The 15,894-nt window shown below is 43.7% G+C and overlaps 1 protein-coding gene across 1 annotated transcript in view; it reads left to right on the forward strand.

Moving 5' to 3' along the window:
- The window catches only part of TTC9 (tetratricopeptide repeat domain 9), a 30,030-nt gene extending 14,683 nt beyond the window's left edge, over positions 1–15,347 (forward strand). The window contains exons 2-3 of the mRNA XM_067557831.1: positions 7,834–8,016; positions 13,799–15,347. Of these exons, the coding sequence (XP_067413932.1) occupies positions 7,834–8,016; positions 13,799–13,878 (263 nt within the window). The 3' untranslated portion in view covers positions 13,879–15,347. The remainder of the gene's footprint in view (positions 1–7,833; positions 8,017–13,798) is intronic.
- The last annotated feature ends 547 nt before the right edge of the window (positions 15,348–15,894 follow it).

The raw sequence follows: 15,894 nt of genomic DNA on the forward strand, positions 1-15,894 counted from the left end.
ATCTGCTCTGCTTTTGCAGCCTGCCCTGCCCTTGGCATTTTCAGGTGGCCTACCCTAGACACGGATGGGTCCCATGCCCCCATTAGCTTACTTGGTTTAGTAGGCAGGATAACGCACTAGCTTTTAGCCTCTGAGTGATTATCAGGACAAGAGTAGCCCCAAATTGACAGTAATCCACTCTGGAGGCAGTAATGGCATGGATGCTTTTCACACTACTGCTGTGTCTTCCTCCAGATGCTTCTTCCTTCCTACCAACATCCCCTCTATCTTATCTTTACCATGTGTAATCTGGCTATCTTTCATTCAGGACCCCCCTTTACCTGATAGCTATTCCAGATGTGCAACCCCTTTCATCGGAAAGGATCCCCAATAACTTTACAAACAATATACACTTGTAGAAACTATTTGCCCAATAGATGTGTGTCCAGGACCTTGCTGCCAAGGATCTGTTTTGCTGGCCCAACTAGATTAGAAATTCCGAGAACTTCTGTCCTCTGCAGCAAGCCTTTTGTTGTACTCTAAGCACCAGTCCTATGGTCCTGCCCTCTGCCTGAAAACACCTTCCTGGTCTTCAAAGACATGGTCCATCTAATAACGTGCTGATCCCTCTTAAGATATTATCTGCTATTTCGCTGCAGAGATGACACCAGAGACTGGAGCCCCATAGTTGGCTTTGGTAGAACTAAGGGGGGAAAGAAGAATTTGAATGGCACTGAAAGCAACAGGGAAGGAGGATGTGACATGGAACTGGGGCTCTGGGGAGAGAAAGATTCAGTATGGGTGAAAAAGCTTGACAGAGAAAAACAAACAATAACAAAGGAACGCTGGAATAGTTTCAGAAGGCAAAACACAGGCAGCTGAACTAAATGAGTATTGACTTTAAAAGATCAAGCTAGGTCAGGGATTACTGGGATAGTTATAAATGGAATCAGAAAAGGAGGAAGCCTCCAGGGGATTTAACCTGTTAGATCAACAACAACAACTGTGATGACCTTTTTATTTTTAATTTGTTGGAACAAAGATTTATTGTTGCACATTTAGAGAGGGATTTTGCCAAAGTTTGTCTTATCTGCCTGCCATCATTTGACCATTCCTTTGACTGTGCCCTAGTGGAAATTCCATTGGGCTATTTTGGTTGGCCTCTGTTGGTTGCATTTGGAGGGCCAATAACTATAGGAAATGTAGCCCAATAAACTCATTGCTGTGCTCCAAAACCTGTCAAGCCAGCTGGAAGCCCTGAGAACCAGTTGAAAATGTACAGGTTGTAATTAGACTAAGGTTATCTTTGCAACACAAATTTTAGTCTCATCCTCAAGAAAAACTGCAACTTCATATAACGGAGATTCTAGTCACTGCGCTAATTAAAAAGCATAAAACACTACAAACAGCTTAAAATGTCTAAAAAAAATCATAATAATTAGCATTCAAACAGGACACTGCCCCCTTGTATATCTGATGAAAGTTTGAGACAGGAAATTCAGTGCATCGTTTGAATGCATGAGAAAGGCAAGAAACCTTCATAGCTGTTGTAAGTTAAGTATTTACACATTCAAATGCTGAGCTCCGTTTCCTGTATCTCAAACTACATCCTGAAGCAGGACTTCATGTTAGGAATTAGCTATAAAATGGCAGCTGTCAGGGAGACATAAGAGCCGTTCATAATTGTGGTGATAAGGAGAGCATCACGTTTTTTAAAACGGTTTGGAAACTTATTTTTACAAAGGGGTGAACCTTAAACAGTAAGGATTCTTCACTTATGTCAACCAGGGCTCATACAGAGAGTAGCACAATGACCCTCTGCCTCACGTGGCAGGAATATTAGGGACTCAGGAGCAGCAGAGAAACAGCCCATCCTAGAAAGCTAGGCAAGAGAGTGTTTAGGAAAGCTGAGCTGAGAGGAACAGTCAGAATTTGTCTGACAGTGGAGAACTAGGCTGAGAGGAAAGAGAGGGAGGCTTGAAAGAGGAGGCTACCTGGGATCCCCAAAGTGTTGGTATATCCACACCTCATTTAGCATTAATCAACCCCTGCAGAGAGGGTGCTGGTATGTCATACAATCTGGATTCTAACTGCATACACAGTCTCTTGCATGTAACAATGTATAGACTTATTTACACAGCCTGGGAAGGAGGAGTAAATGAGAGCTGCCGCTTATTAGAAAGTTGTACTGTCACTTCAATTTTCCCTACTCATCCCATGAAGGCAGTCCAGGAACCGGTAGTCAGCTGATCATATTATTGATTGACATGATCAAACTGGCTATAATTAGCATCTTATTGGTGAGGAGCCAGAAAATTCCCTTTGTTTGCAGGCTTGGGATATGGAGGGGGAAGGGAAATATTTCATGGGAGAGAGATGGTCTAGAAACTGTTCAGATCCCAATGACTGGCTCAGATCTGGACCATTACAGCAGGTGGCATTTGTCTAACAAAGGATACTCCTAATAATCTCCCTTTGACAGTATATTGAGAACTCTGGATAATATCTTTGAAAGGCACAACCCATATGGTGTATAGGGGAGAAAAGGATCTGATACAGCCTCTGTTCCACCCCCCATTATAAAGGTTTCTCAAGCTTTTCCATCCCTTATTTTTTTTCCCCCTGCCAATTTGGATTCATAGAACTTAGCATAGGTTAAAAAGTTAGGTTTACATGTAAGCAGTGCCACCTGCATACTAGCGATGTGCCTGGAACAAAACCCTGATTCCAAATACCCCAAACTTGAGATTAGTTTGGATCTAGATTTCTCAACTGGCTTGCTTGCTTGCCTCCCACCTCCTTCCCCCACTGTATATACATTTTATATATAAGGCCAAAAAACCTACATTAAAAGAGCACCATCTATGGTCCAGTTTCTTTGCCCAACCAGTCCCAGGTCTCCATCTGCACCCCAGCTCCTCCTCAGATCTGTTTCCCTTCCCTTCTCAAATCATCCCCCCGTTTCAGTCCCAGTCTTTTCCCAGCCAGTCCCTGTCTCCCCCAGCTCCTCTCCAATCTTGGTCCATCCCTGTTTCTGCTCCCCCCTTTCTCTTACCCAAGTTCCTTGTCCCAATTTACTCTCCCTTACCTTCTCCCCCACCCCAGCTCTTGTTCCATCTGCATTCGACTCAGGCAGGTTCTTTGTCCATATAGCCTGGGCCTAGGAAGGGTGTCACTGAGAGAACAAGAGACAGACTCACTGCTCTCAGTTCTGGTGCTTGGACCCAGACCTGGACTCTGCATAAGCTGCAACAGTCCAGAGCAGAAATTGCAGAGAAAATCCTGCTTAAACTCAAGCTGGAGCATGTCCAGCATGGACAGAATTTCCAAGGAATACAGCTACTAAAAATCTAAGACGTTTCTTCTGAGCATGTGCAAAGCATGAGTTTACAAAAGTTTATAATTTGTCCAAATTTGGGATTTTCACAGGGATGGCAAAGGCACATACCTTACGCAACCCTTCACCCCTCTGCAAATTTCAGATCCCTACCCAAAGCATAGGGATGTTAGTGCTTTTCAGAAAAAGGTTATCAAAATGTTTTACGATGGGCAAAACAATGTATTTTTCCTGTGTTTGTTCTCAAAAATAGACGAATCATTGTGGGGGGGGGCAGGGGAAGTCAGCCTGAGGCAAACACCTAGGGTGACCAGACGTCCCAAGTTTATAGGGACAGTCTCGATATTCAGGGCTTTTTCTTAGATAGGCGCCTATTACCCTCCACCCCATCTCGATTTTTTACTCTTGCTATCTGTTTGCCCTACAAACACCCATTATAGAAAAATTCATCTCAAACTGTTGAAGTTTGGCAAAGTTATAAGCAACTGAAAACAAGGTCTTACAATGGGAAGTGTCTAGTAACATTCATAAGTAGGTGGTGTTACCAGCCCTGCCTATAATAATGGACTGACCTGAAACCACAGATCCAGACATCCCTGAAATTTGTGAAATACAAATTTGTGATTCAAGACATGCTCTCTGGCAAAGCATTTTTTAATCTAATAGGGAAAGCAGTGAGTGCAATCTCTAATAATGACTAACACAATGCCTTACTCCTGAGGAACATACCAGGTACACTGGCCTAGAGGGATAGGAATATGCTAACCTGGTTTCCATAGTAATTTGGCTCACTCCTTTTAGTGTTCCATAAAAGTTAGGCCTTGTCTGCACTGACGTTTTAGTCACTGGTATAAATTGTGTCTACACTAAGTTTTTGCTCTGGTATAGCTATACCAGTAGCAAAAATTCCAGCATAGTGAAGGCCTTAAACCTCTTTCTAAAAGCAGGGTATTTGGGTTTTGGTATTTCATTACAAACCCCTAACTCAGCCCAGATTTACCCAGAAGTTCACAAAACTGTATGTTAAACAGGGCTGTTTTGGTAAACTGGCTAGTTCCCAAAGGCTGTTTGGGAGATTTCTCTTGAAAAAACACGTGAAACATGGCAGTTTCAGATGAGCTTTGCTTTGCTTTTTTTGTGTTCCTCAAAGTGAAACTCTGGGGCCTTAGCTACACTAGCCATTTTTCCTTTAAAACTTCCCACCATTGCCAACAAGGGCCCAATGATGGTGCAAGCTGTAGATTTGGTGCAGCTCTGCTAGCATTTTAATCACTGTGGTGTTTAGGCTTGCATTGTGCAGGGCCAGGTAAATGAGTGATAAGAAATGCAACAGCTGCTGGCACCTTGTCTGCACCAGAACTCCCAAAATTGCTATGAATGGTGGAGCTGGACTAGCACAGTCACAGCCCAGGTATTCAAACTCCAAAACCAAACACTGTCCCTGTAAACCAAAGTGGCCATGTTCCACACATTTCTACTTTGACAGTAACATTCAGTTGCAGTTAGGTGGGCAGGGCACCTCTCTCAGAGCTTTTAGCTAGCAGCAATATCTTGCCTTCCTGTAGCACATTTCACTTGATGATCTCAAAGCACTTTATAGAAAATGAATGTAGACTTTCAGCCAACCCGTGAGGTGTGTAATTTTACAGATGAGTAAAACTGAGGCAAAGAGGTTACGTTGCCCAAGTTCACATAGTGAGTCATTAGCCGAGATGAGACTACAACTCAACCAAAATAGGCTAACCATTAGACAACAAGAAAAGAGTAATAGTACTACTTCTTCAAGAACCGCACATTCTTTCAAGCCTTTAAGATGAATTGCAAAGGTTGTGTAGGACCAGAGCCAGTTTTGATACCAAGGGAGAGGAAGGAAGGTCTGTGTAAACTACAGTCTCATTTGGTCTCCTCAAGAACAGTCTGTACCTGAAAAGGCCTCAGTGGGGACCTACTCCATAGAGAGTGCCAGGGTGATGAAATATTGATACCGTAAACAAACACTACCAGCCACAGATATACAAGTCTATTTAGGAATAACTTTTTAAAACAATCCTTCCCTGACCAACTTAGGAAGAAAGTAAATTCCCAGAGATAGACGTGTTTCCATTTTAAAAAGACATATTATTAACAGCTTCAAGATTTACATTATAAAGTAATCATATCTACAGTCCTACTCTCTTATACTATGGAGGAAGGAGATGGTTCTCAATGAAGCAAAGTGAGTTTAAGAATAAATGCTGCTAAATATTTGTAAGGGATACTCCCTTAGGAGATATAGTTAGAAAAGTGACAGTCAGAATGGCCTCTTCTCACTCACCATAGCTATTTCCTGCATGTCTCAGTCAGATCTGCTCCCTTTGCTGAGACAAAGCATCCCCACAGAACCAACTCCACTGTGTCTTGTTCATCAGCAGCAGCTAAATTCTGTTTGCAGAATCTTTATTGCTAACGTAACAAGCAGAAGGAGCCCAGCTGGATTTTCAGAACACAGGTTGAGTTTGTGGAACTGCCAGTTTAAAAAAAAAAAAAAATCAGTGGAGCAAGTTTCCTATTGAATCTTTGATGAGTCAATAATCTGTCATTTTAGAGAGATACATCTATTGCTATAACTAGAGAGACTAAACTCCCCTTTCACTCACTCCAAGAGCTGGTCTCTCCAGAACACAATGGGGCATGTTGGATGGGTAGCATGTGGGAAACTGTTCCTGTGCTGTACCTGTTCAGTGGATAAATAGAGGACTCCAGAGCTGAGAAGCCAGCACTAAATTCACACAACCATTTTTATAAGAAGCTTTAAAACAATTAAAAAAAAAAAGGCACATTCATTTCAAGCTCCATTAGAAACACAGCAAGAAAATCAATGTTGGACAAATAGGAAAAGACAAACCTTTGAGCTGAGAAATAATTTTTAAAAATTACTAATCAAAATAGCCAGTGAGTAGGTGCCTTGAAATGCACAATGTTCTTCTCTAATGGCAGCAACTATTTGTGTGGATTAGAAGTCATGCAGTAAAGCTAACGGCACAGAGATCTTTGAACTGACCACTGTGTGGTCACACTTTTCACCTGAAGATCTGAAAGCCCAAACAATGGAGCTGATCCTGCAGTCCTTACTCATGCCCATAGTCCCACTGATTATTTACTGAATACATAAGGATTGTATGATTGGGCCCGTTATTAAAAATGAGGCTTAATTAGCTCTTACCAGACATGGGCATATTTAATACCCATCTTAACCAATGGGCAAAATGAGGCAAAGAGAAGATACAGGACTTGCCCAGATCAGGGTGAATCAGTGGAGAGCTAAGAATAGAACACAGGAAACAAATTCCACAGGAATTCCAGTGTTTCAACATTTGGATTCCTCCTGAAACAGGATGAAAAGTTGAACAATTGAAAATTTCCACGGGACAAAACATTTCAAAAAGTTTCAGGTCAGAAATAGCTTAATGAAAAAATGCCAACATTTTTAAATGTTGATTTGAAATCAAACATTTTATTGTGAATCTTCCCCACCAAAAATTTGGAAAACTTAAAAAAAAAAAAAAATTAAATTAAAAAAAAAATCAAAACCGAACACTTTTCCTGTGGACAACTGAGAGTTTTCAATTTCACTGAAACCCCGTATTTCTTTGGGAAAAAAAACTGATAAAAAATGTCCATCAGCATGAATCTATTACTCTGAGGGAACGCCACGGCTCGCCCTTCCTGAGCCACTCCAAGTCCTGCTGTTGTCTGCCAGTCACAGGGGAGAAGTCCCAGGTCTACCACTTCCCCAGCCACTGCTACTGTCCTTGGCAGGGGGAGAAGGGGAGAGAGTGAGAAAGGGAGCTCTGGGTCTCCCCCTTTCCTCAGGAGACCGCATTCATAGGTTTTAAATGTCAGCTCTGGCTCTCATTGATTCTACATGCAGAAAAAGCCTGGCAAGAACACTGACCACCCGCTTATGTTAGTTTTGATTTAAACACCTTATTCTGATGGAGCATGGAGGCAGAGTCCAGCATAGCTCTAAGCAGAAACTCCTAACCATGTATTCCTGGATAAGAGGCAGTTAAAGGTCACTGACAAACATCAATGTTTATAAAAATAGTTCTTACCTGTATGTTTAATAACCTTGGATTATTAAAACTGTAAAAAAATTGAATCTAGGATATTCTACTTTTAAGGGGTAATACATTTTTGTAATTTATTGTGCTTCGACACTCAGTGTTCCTTTCTGTTTATAGTCAGTTTCACTTCTTGTTTCTCACCCACTAGCACAAGGCTATTGGAGGTGGGGTTCCAACTCTGCAGGGGGAGGTTCAAATCCCTGCTCTGCTTGCAGAAACAACCAACCTATCTTCACGGATATTCCAAAAATAAAATCTTTGTATTCAGTTTGAGAAATTGGATTTGGTGCTTAAACTATTTGACTGCGTACCTGTCTAAGCCATACTCCCAAGCCAACCTTTATCTTCCTCACACCGATATTGGGGAGGCAAAGGAATAAGTCTAACAAACCCTGTTCTCATGTCATGCAGCATGTCTGCTCCAGGCCGAGCTGGTGAATTATGAGCGAGTCAAGGAGTATTGTCTCAAAGTGCTAAAGAAAGAGGGGGAGAACTTCAAGGCACTCTATCGATCGGGCGTAGCATTCTACCACCTCGGTGACTTCAACAAGGCACTGGACTACTTGAAAGAAGCAAGATCCCGACAGCCAACAGGTACTGATAATAAGGAAAACCACAAGATTATCACACTGGCAGTCTTTACTCCTCCTTTCATTGAGCCAAGTCCATTCCTAGTTTACCTTCATTGATTTCACCAGCAATGAATATGGCCCACCGTGTCTTTAGTTATCTTTCCTTTCAAGGATTCATTGGTAGCACAGCACCTTTGCAATCACATTGCCTGAAGGTATTAGCTTCTGATCACTGCTGAGGCAGAGCCTGGAACATGGTGATATTGCTGGGATGCTACCATTGTAGAGGAGATTCCAACCTCTTGCTTTTTTTTTTTTTTTTTTTTTTTTTTTTTTTTTTAAAAGGGAACAGGATGGACTTGTGTATCTTCCCACTGCCGCTCCCCCCTCCTCCCCCCCAAGGATTGTCATTTTCAGAGATGCAGGAATCAGGAGGACACAGCTGCATCTTTTCCATAGCAAAATTAGACCATTTGCAGTTGCTAACATCCACACCTTCCATTATCTCAGTGGAGACAGTTCTCTTTCTCTGCCCCACTAGATAGACACTCTCATTTCACCCATTCACCAGTCCACGTTCTTTAACTTTTACCATGAAATCAGCTAGGTCCCTGTTCAGGAACCCATCACCTATTTGGCCGATAAAAACAAAAATATTGTTTCATTTTCTGCCAGCATGATGGTTGTACATTCACACAGACCTGTAAGATTTCTTGGCCCTTTTAATTATGTACTCTAAATCAGAGGGCAGCAATGCCACAATTGTGTTGTTTGCATTTTCCAAACAAAAATAATGGGCTCTTGAGCGCATGCCCAGGATTATTTGCTTTAGTAACACAGGGCAGCTTTGTCCTTCTGGCTCTATTATTCATGACATATTGGTGCCAGCTTTGACTGCCCTTTGACATAGTATTTGAAGATTTTATGACATGTCTCCAGTAGCATGGAGATTAAACCCACCAATTTTTTTTTTTTAAAACAGTTCTGCAAAAATAAGGGAAAAGTGATCCAAGGAAAACGTAATGGAAATTGAAATAGGCTGTACACAGACATAAGCCCAGAGTGATTGCTCCAGCATGAGCATGGAAATGGAGTTGGTCTGGGCCCCAGCAGAATGCTGCAGCTGGTGCTTCCTGAGTAGAAGAGAGAGTGGGAGGCTGGCTAGCACAGCTGGCAGTGCCTGATGCCCCAAAGGAATTGGGCCTCGCTGGATGGAGGGCCTGGTCACCACAGGAAAAGGCGTGCACGAGTGCTCACTTCACTTGTTTTTAAATAGGTGTAGTGAGTGCTGGAATCACACTACTCCTCCGTCTTTCATGACGCATTCTGCTTCCATCTGCCATGTATGGTCAGGAAGCCTCAAGCCTTTGGCCAGTATAACTGGGCAAGGGTAGCATGCACAGCTGATGTGCTTAAACGCACAGTTTAGCCCATCTAATGTACAGTCTGCACCTCCTGCTTTCAGTTCCAGCCAGAGCCAGGAAATGCAGACATATTTCCCCCTTTCCCCCAAAAAAAGGCAGGGAAGGGGTATCAAATAAAAAGTTTTTCTGCTCTTTTTTAAGTTCAGAAGAGTTTCAAATTTCAGTCAAAAGTTTCAGTCTGAGCTTATTTTATCTGAACCCGTTTCCCCCTAGTTTTACTGCATGCATTGCTGCTAATTTTTCCCTGCAATATTACACGGTCTGGTTGCTCTCATCTCTTTATGAGATAAAGACTGAAGTATTCAACAGCAATGGCCTCAAGACCACAGCATGCAACATCGATACATAGGGAATGGCCCAAACTGCCTTTAGTTTAGGGAAGGACAGATCTGAATCTGAAATTTGCAGTGTGGTTCTCTCTCTAGTATTATCTACAATTGCTATGACATTTCAGGGCATTATTCTGTTTTATTTATGGCTGTTTATTAAAAGTTGGGGGATAAGAGAAGTAATCCAGAGTGTACATAGAAAGAAGGGAAGATGGGTTGTTAAAGCACCGTAATAGGAGTCAGATGACTTCTGTACTAATCCAGCTCTGCTGAAGTCTCACTACATGATCATGGATAAGTCGCTTAGTGTCTCGTCTCAGCTTCCCCCTCTGTGAAATGGAGATGAGCATTCTTCCCTACCTTGCAAGGGTCAGTTCATTAGTGTTTGTAAAGTACTTGGAGTGTTATGATGATCTTGTTCTGTGCAATGTATTTCTCTAATAAGGGATGAATTAGAAATAAATCACTGGAAAGCTATTCTCCCTGACAAAGGGAATTTTTAAATGGCAAGCAGGAATTCACTAACAGAAGGTTTCACTGTTCTAAAGACTTGTCAGTACAGCACAGCCCTTACAGCTATTTGTTCCCTCTCAAAGGTTAGCAGAACTAGGATTGGCCTGTCTGATTTTCTTTCCTCTAGCCTCCCACCTCAATCACAAACAGCTGAAAAGAAAAAAGTAGAATTGTGTAACTCCTCTCATTAGAGGAGACAATTTGGAAAGGACAGGAGAGTCTACTTTAAATTATGTAAAACTTATCTGCACCTTTTCATAAACACTGTGATCAGAGGCTGATGAAGCACATAGCAGGGCTGAAAGGGGTTTAAACTTTGAAGCAGCCAAATATCAGTCTTGCTTACAAGACTCTTTTTTTCCAGAGGAGCCTTGGCCTCACCATATGTGTTGTTCAACCAATTCCTAGCCATAGCTCTTTCTAATTAAGGCAGATAGAAATTGGGAGTAAAGAAGGAATTTGAATTGACCTTCTGGTAACATAGAATGCCAACAATTAGGCTACATAGGCCCAGGCCCTTCTACTTGTTTCATAGCAGGAAAATACAAAGACTGGGAATAAAACCCAACAGAGTAAAGTAGCACTAGCAGAGTCCACCTTCTGGCTACTTCTACCTTTGTGATCTAGAAGGACTGGAAATCAAAACAGGTCATAGTCATGACACCACAGACCATTAACCACTAGGTTCTATCTAGTCACTAAACCAAAACCACAATCCACTAGAGAGAGGAAGGCAGCTTTATATATTAGCAGAAAACAGTGCTGAGAATCAAGAGATCTGGGTTCTTCTACTCAGCTCTGCTAATGACTTGCTGTGTGACTTTGGGCCAGACCCTGGAGTTCTCTGGGCCTAAGATTCTGCCACCTGTAAAACAAGGCTAGTGATTATTCCCTCCCGCAGAGAAACCTCAGGAGGCTTAATTCATTTTTGTTCATACAATGCTTTGAAATGTTCCAAAACAAGGAGGTAAAAACATGCAGAGAATTATTACTTAGCAGCACAGGAAAAGCCAAGATGGAGAGAGGGGGGTGGGAGGTGTTTCCATTTGCTTTGTAACCAACTGCTATGTGTATTTTTTCTGATAAAAGTGTGAGCTTGAGAAAAGATATCATGATTTGCCCGTGAGATTTTTAACTAACCTGCAGTAAGAAAGTCCCTGGCTCCTGAGGTGCAGGAAAGCATTTGAGAAATTTTCCATGTGGGTGAATTTGTGCCATGAGTCACCGCTCCCTTACCCATCAGGCTCGAGAGAGATATGGCCTCTGATTGCCCAATTATGCACTGAACTCTGCCTCTTCCCCTCAGTCAGACATCCACCTGGTCCCTACAAGCCCAGGCAGGTGTGATTTCCTAGCATGCCTACTCAATTATCACTTATCACCTTCACTGGGTAGATATTCAAGGTGCAAAATGTGTGTAATAGGGAGGCTCAGACAGGCTGTAACCCATCAGCTCCTAGAGCAGCATAGGATATAGGATGTTTGAATGAGGATGCAGGGGACAGAGAGGGAGCCTAAGCTGGTATTGTCCTCTTCCTTTTATTTGGACCTCACACATTCACTGCTTTTGTTTTTTAGAAAGATGAGCCAAATCTGTAAAATTCAGATCCAGGCTCTCATCTGAATTTCCCACTGTTTGGGGCTTTTAGGTTCAGGGTTTTAGTTCAGGACCAGCTCTGAATTTTTCAAAGCACACTTAGTGAGTATGAAATATTCTGAATTAGCAGCCCACTGCATGGAAGTGCTTTAGCCACAGAGCAGATGTAGCACAGCCAGCTTCCTCATGCTGCCAGTGCCCTATGAATGTACGTTAGACCTGACCTGGAAGGGCCATTGCATAGGGTGAGGAAATAGCTTAGACTCCATGACCACTGAATCCTTGGTCTCCAAATAGGATCAGACAATGCTGCCAGATTTGCAGCTGAAGATGACTCTTGGCAGGGGGACCCATCCCATTTGGGAGAGCTTGAGAACCTTCCTGGAGCATTTCTGCTGATGGTCAGGTGCTGCCTCAGACTCACAGAGAGCTCTGACAATAACTTGAGCTCCATGGGGAAGCTGGATGTGTCTTGGTTATCTCAGCCCAGGCTAAGGCACATCACAGGTTTCCCCTCCTCATTTTCACAGGAAACCTACTATCTACAATGTCCTCAGTGCCCACAACAAATCCACTCACCAGTGTGGGACATGTCACCTGTTCCTCTCTCCTCCCTTTGCAGGTTCAACCCCCAGCCCGTGTGGTAGAGCAGTGTGGGCAGGTCATGTGGAGACAATGGGAGAGGAGTTTGCACACTGAATCTTGGCCCTGGCACACAGAGTAGCCTAATTAACTGCTTTCACAGGGCCTCAAATTTACTTAAACTGGCCTTGGCTGGCCTTGCAAGTGGCAGCAAGGAGCCATTTCTGAATGACAAAATGCAAAAAGAGAAATTGTCATTGATACTTATTTCTTAACCAACTTTGTCCTTGGTTGCTGTGCAGGTGAAAACTTCCTCTCTCTCTCTCCTTCCAGCAGGCAAAGGCCAGCTGGCTACAATGTCAGGGCTGTGAGGCATCACTGAGGCAAGTACTTCAAGAGGATTCCAGGAAGGGTTAGATACATAAGAATCGGAATAGTATGTGTACTGAAACCATCTAGCGATAAGTAATCACACAGGATATCAGTCCTCATGCTTCCGAGCAAGTAGATCCTCTCACAGCTGGGGTCAGGAATTAAAAAACATACACCTTATACATGCTGTAGCAGCACACAATTATCCAGGCACATTGGAGGGAAAGAGGGTTTCAATTTCTCACCTCTACAGCACCGTAAACTCACACAGCACTTAGCAAATGGAGACTAGGACACATTCCTTGCCTCCAAGAATTTACTATCCAAAATAGACAAGGCAGCAGAAAGAACAATAGTGCAGCTGTGGGGATTATCGGGGAGAAGATGGCAGGAAGGATTCACAGAAGTGGGTTTGAAGGAGGAGAGAGAGGTAACTTGGTAGGCCAAAAGTGTGATGGTATAGGTATAGTGGCAACATGGCAGAAAGTGAGCAGCCAGGAGCAGAAGCTAAAATGAACATGGAAGTTGGAAGAAATAAGAGAAGAGATGGGACAAGAATATATAGGGTCACATAAATGAAGAAGAGGAGCCTGATTATGATGCATTGAGAGAGAGGAAGCCAGTAGAAAGGACTTTATTAGAAAGCAGCAAGAGATGCTGACTTTAGCCTATTGGATAGAATGGAGTGGGGAGCAGGCAGGTTGGACAGGAGAATGTGACAGTAGTCAGGGCAAGAGCTGACCAAGGTCTGGACAAAGATTTTAAGAGCAAGGATAGTGAGTAAAGAGATTTCGGTTCCACAGAGGTGACAGGGTACTGGACCAGAGGGCCTTTCTTATGGAGCAGTTCCTATGGCCAGGTAGCTTCAAGTGCAGTATTTATAAAAAGGAGACATGGCTAACAGCAACAGGAGTGTGTGTAGCTGTTTGTAAGTTTCTCACTGGAAGAGGTAATCAGTGTGGATTGGTGTATTCTCTCTCCCTGCAGATACCAATGTCATACGGTACATCCAGCTGACAGAGATGAAGCTTAGCAGATGTTCCCAGAGGGAGAAAGAAGCCTTGTGAAAAGGAACCTGCTTCAGAGAAAGTGCCCACGGGGGACATTTCCTTCCCAGATGCTTATTGGGTGGATTTGTCCATCTGCTCCACCCCTTCCCCACCTCTCCATCCTCCCTCCATCGCTCTTAATTTAATCCCAGTTTTAAAAGAAGAGACTCGGACTCGGCTGCCTGCCAGCACAATGGTCATAACCCAGTTCCCTCAGTGGGAGAGCACAATGGCTGCGGCCTGCCTGATGCCGGGACAGCGGCAGAAGGCTGGAGGAAATGATGAGAGGCACATCTTCAGCCTTGAACTGACTGCTTGCTGCAATTCTGCACTAAAGGAAACATCTCTGAGGCGATGACTTACCAGCCAACAAACTGGAGTCAAGCAGTTCCTACTGGTAGCAATCACTGGAATTCTACAGAACCAGAAAACCAAGAGAGTTGTTGGCCACTTCATAAGGGGACAATTCCTCTGTGCCTTCCTCTCCAGCTCTGTGTTTTAAGGCTCCAGTAGGAGTTCACGTACTCCAGAACCAATGCCAGTTCAACCCAGTCTAAACGTTCTTTTAATAAAAGCTCAGAGCACCTTGTGATACCCCTAAACAGCAGGCACAATGCTGGGGGAGTGGGTTCTGGGCGTGCCAGGGAACTCCGAAGGGTGTGTGAAAGTGCACTGTACATTATGGGGAATAAAACTGTGGAATAATTAACTATCTGCAAATAAATATTGTGAATGGTCAACAATTTCAGGCATTACTTTTAGAAGGGTTTCCTGGGTTCCTAATATCCAGCGAGGCAGCATGGTCTAGAGGAATAAGCATGGGGCTGGGAGCCAGGAACATCTACATTCTTACCTTGGCTCTGCCAATGCCTTGCAAGTCACTTATTCTCTCTGTGCCTCGGTTCCCCCTGTGTACGATGGGGATAATAGGACTTCCCCACCTCACAGGGGTGTTGTGAGGATTTATTAGTTAATGTTCTAAGTAACATTACAGTAATGTACAGTGCTAAGTATTACTAGTACACTGGATTGAGGTTGCATTCTGTCTGGTTGTGTTGGTGCTGCCTGTTTTCTTTTAGGGAAATTAGCACTGGTGAAAGGGGCAGGATTGACCACCTTGGAGCCTGAAGACCTTTTTCGTCACAGGACAGGTAGCCTCAGTCCAAACTTCCCTAAATTCCCCCTTGGACCACCTCGGCAGAGTCAGCAGGAAGTTCAGTCTCCATGGCCCATCAGCTCATGGTCTTTTTGCTGAAATGGCCAACAAAGGGATCCTTTAGTGATGGGAACACACATCCCCTGGGAAAGAACCCTCCTCCCCTCCCTACAAGTTATTCCCGGCAGTGCACTGAGCAGCCTTCATACAGCAATGGCTGTCTCTCAGCAGGCTGCATGTGAACTGGCTGTTGTCCTCCAGCTGTCAGTGTGGAAGAGAGCAGGGTGCAGCACACTTTGCTCACAGCTGAGGGGTTGATGCAGACAGTAGACTGGTATCCCAAACCCAGTCCATGGTGCCTCAATGTATTTTCTAGGTAAAGGTCTTGGAGGGTCAGTGCAGATAAATATCCAAAACCACAGAAATGTATCTGTCAGAAAAAAGCACAGCTGCACAGCACTATGGTGCCTGCTGGAAGGCTGCACCCAGAATGACGGCCCGGCTTGCCCACCCGTAGAACCGGCCCTGTCTGTGCTCACCATGACAAGGAGGTAATGAGGCAGGAGCCACTGCCACCAACATCATAAGTCCAGAGTGAGGGTAGACAAATGAGTGAAGTTCTTTAGGTGACCCCCAGTGAATACAGGGTACTATAAAGAGGTAGCCAGCAGGCTGTCTGCCTAGTGCACAGGAAGTGTGTACAGTGCTTTAGAAGAAAAGGTCACTGTTCCCAGGAGCTTATACTAAATCTTCCACAGGCTACTGGGGAGCAAAGGGGACATCTGCATCCCCAAACAATCTTCAAGGCTCCCCCCTCCCCCCATTATTGTCAGAAAGGCCTAAATATGTACCATATCTACAGTCCTCATCTCATCCTT

Source organism: Emydura macquarii, unplaced genomic scaffold (assembly GCF_026122565.2).
Source record: "Emydura macquarii macquarii isolate MOO-44397 ecotype Brisbane River unplaced genomic scaffold, CSIRO-AGI_Emac_v2 contig_1876, whole genome shotgun sequence".
NCBI lineage: Eukaryota > Metazoa > Chordata > Testudines > Chelidae > Emydura > Emydura macquarii.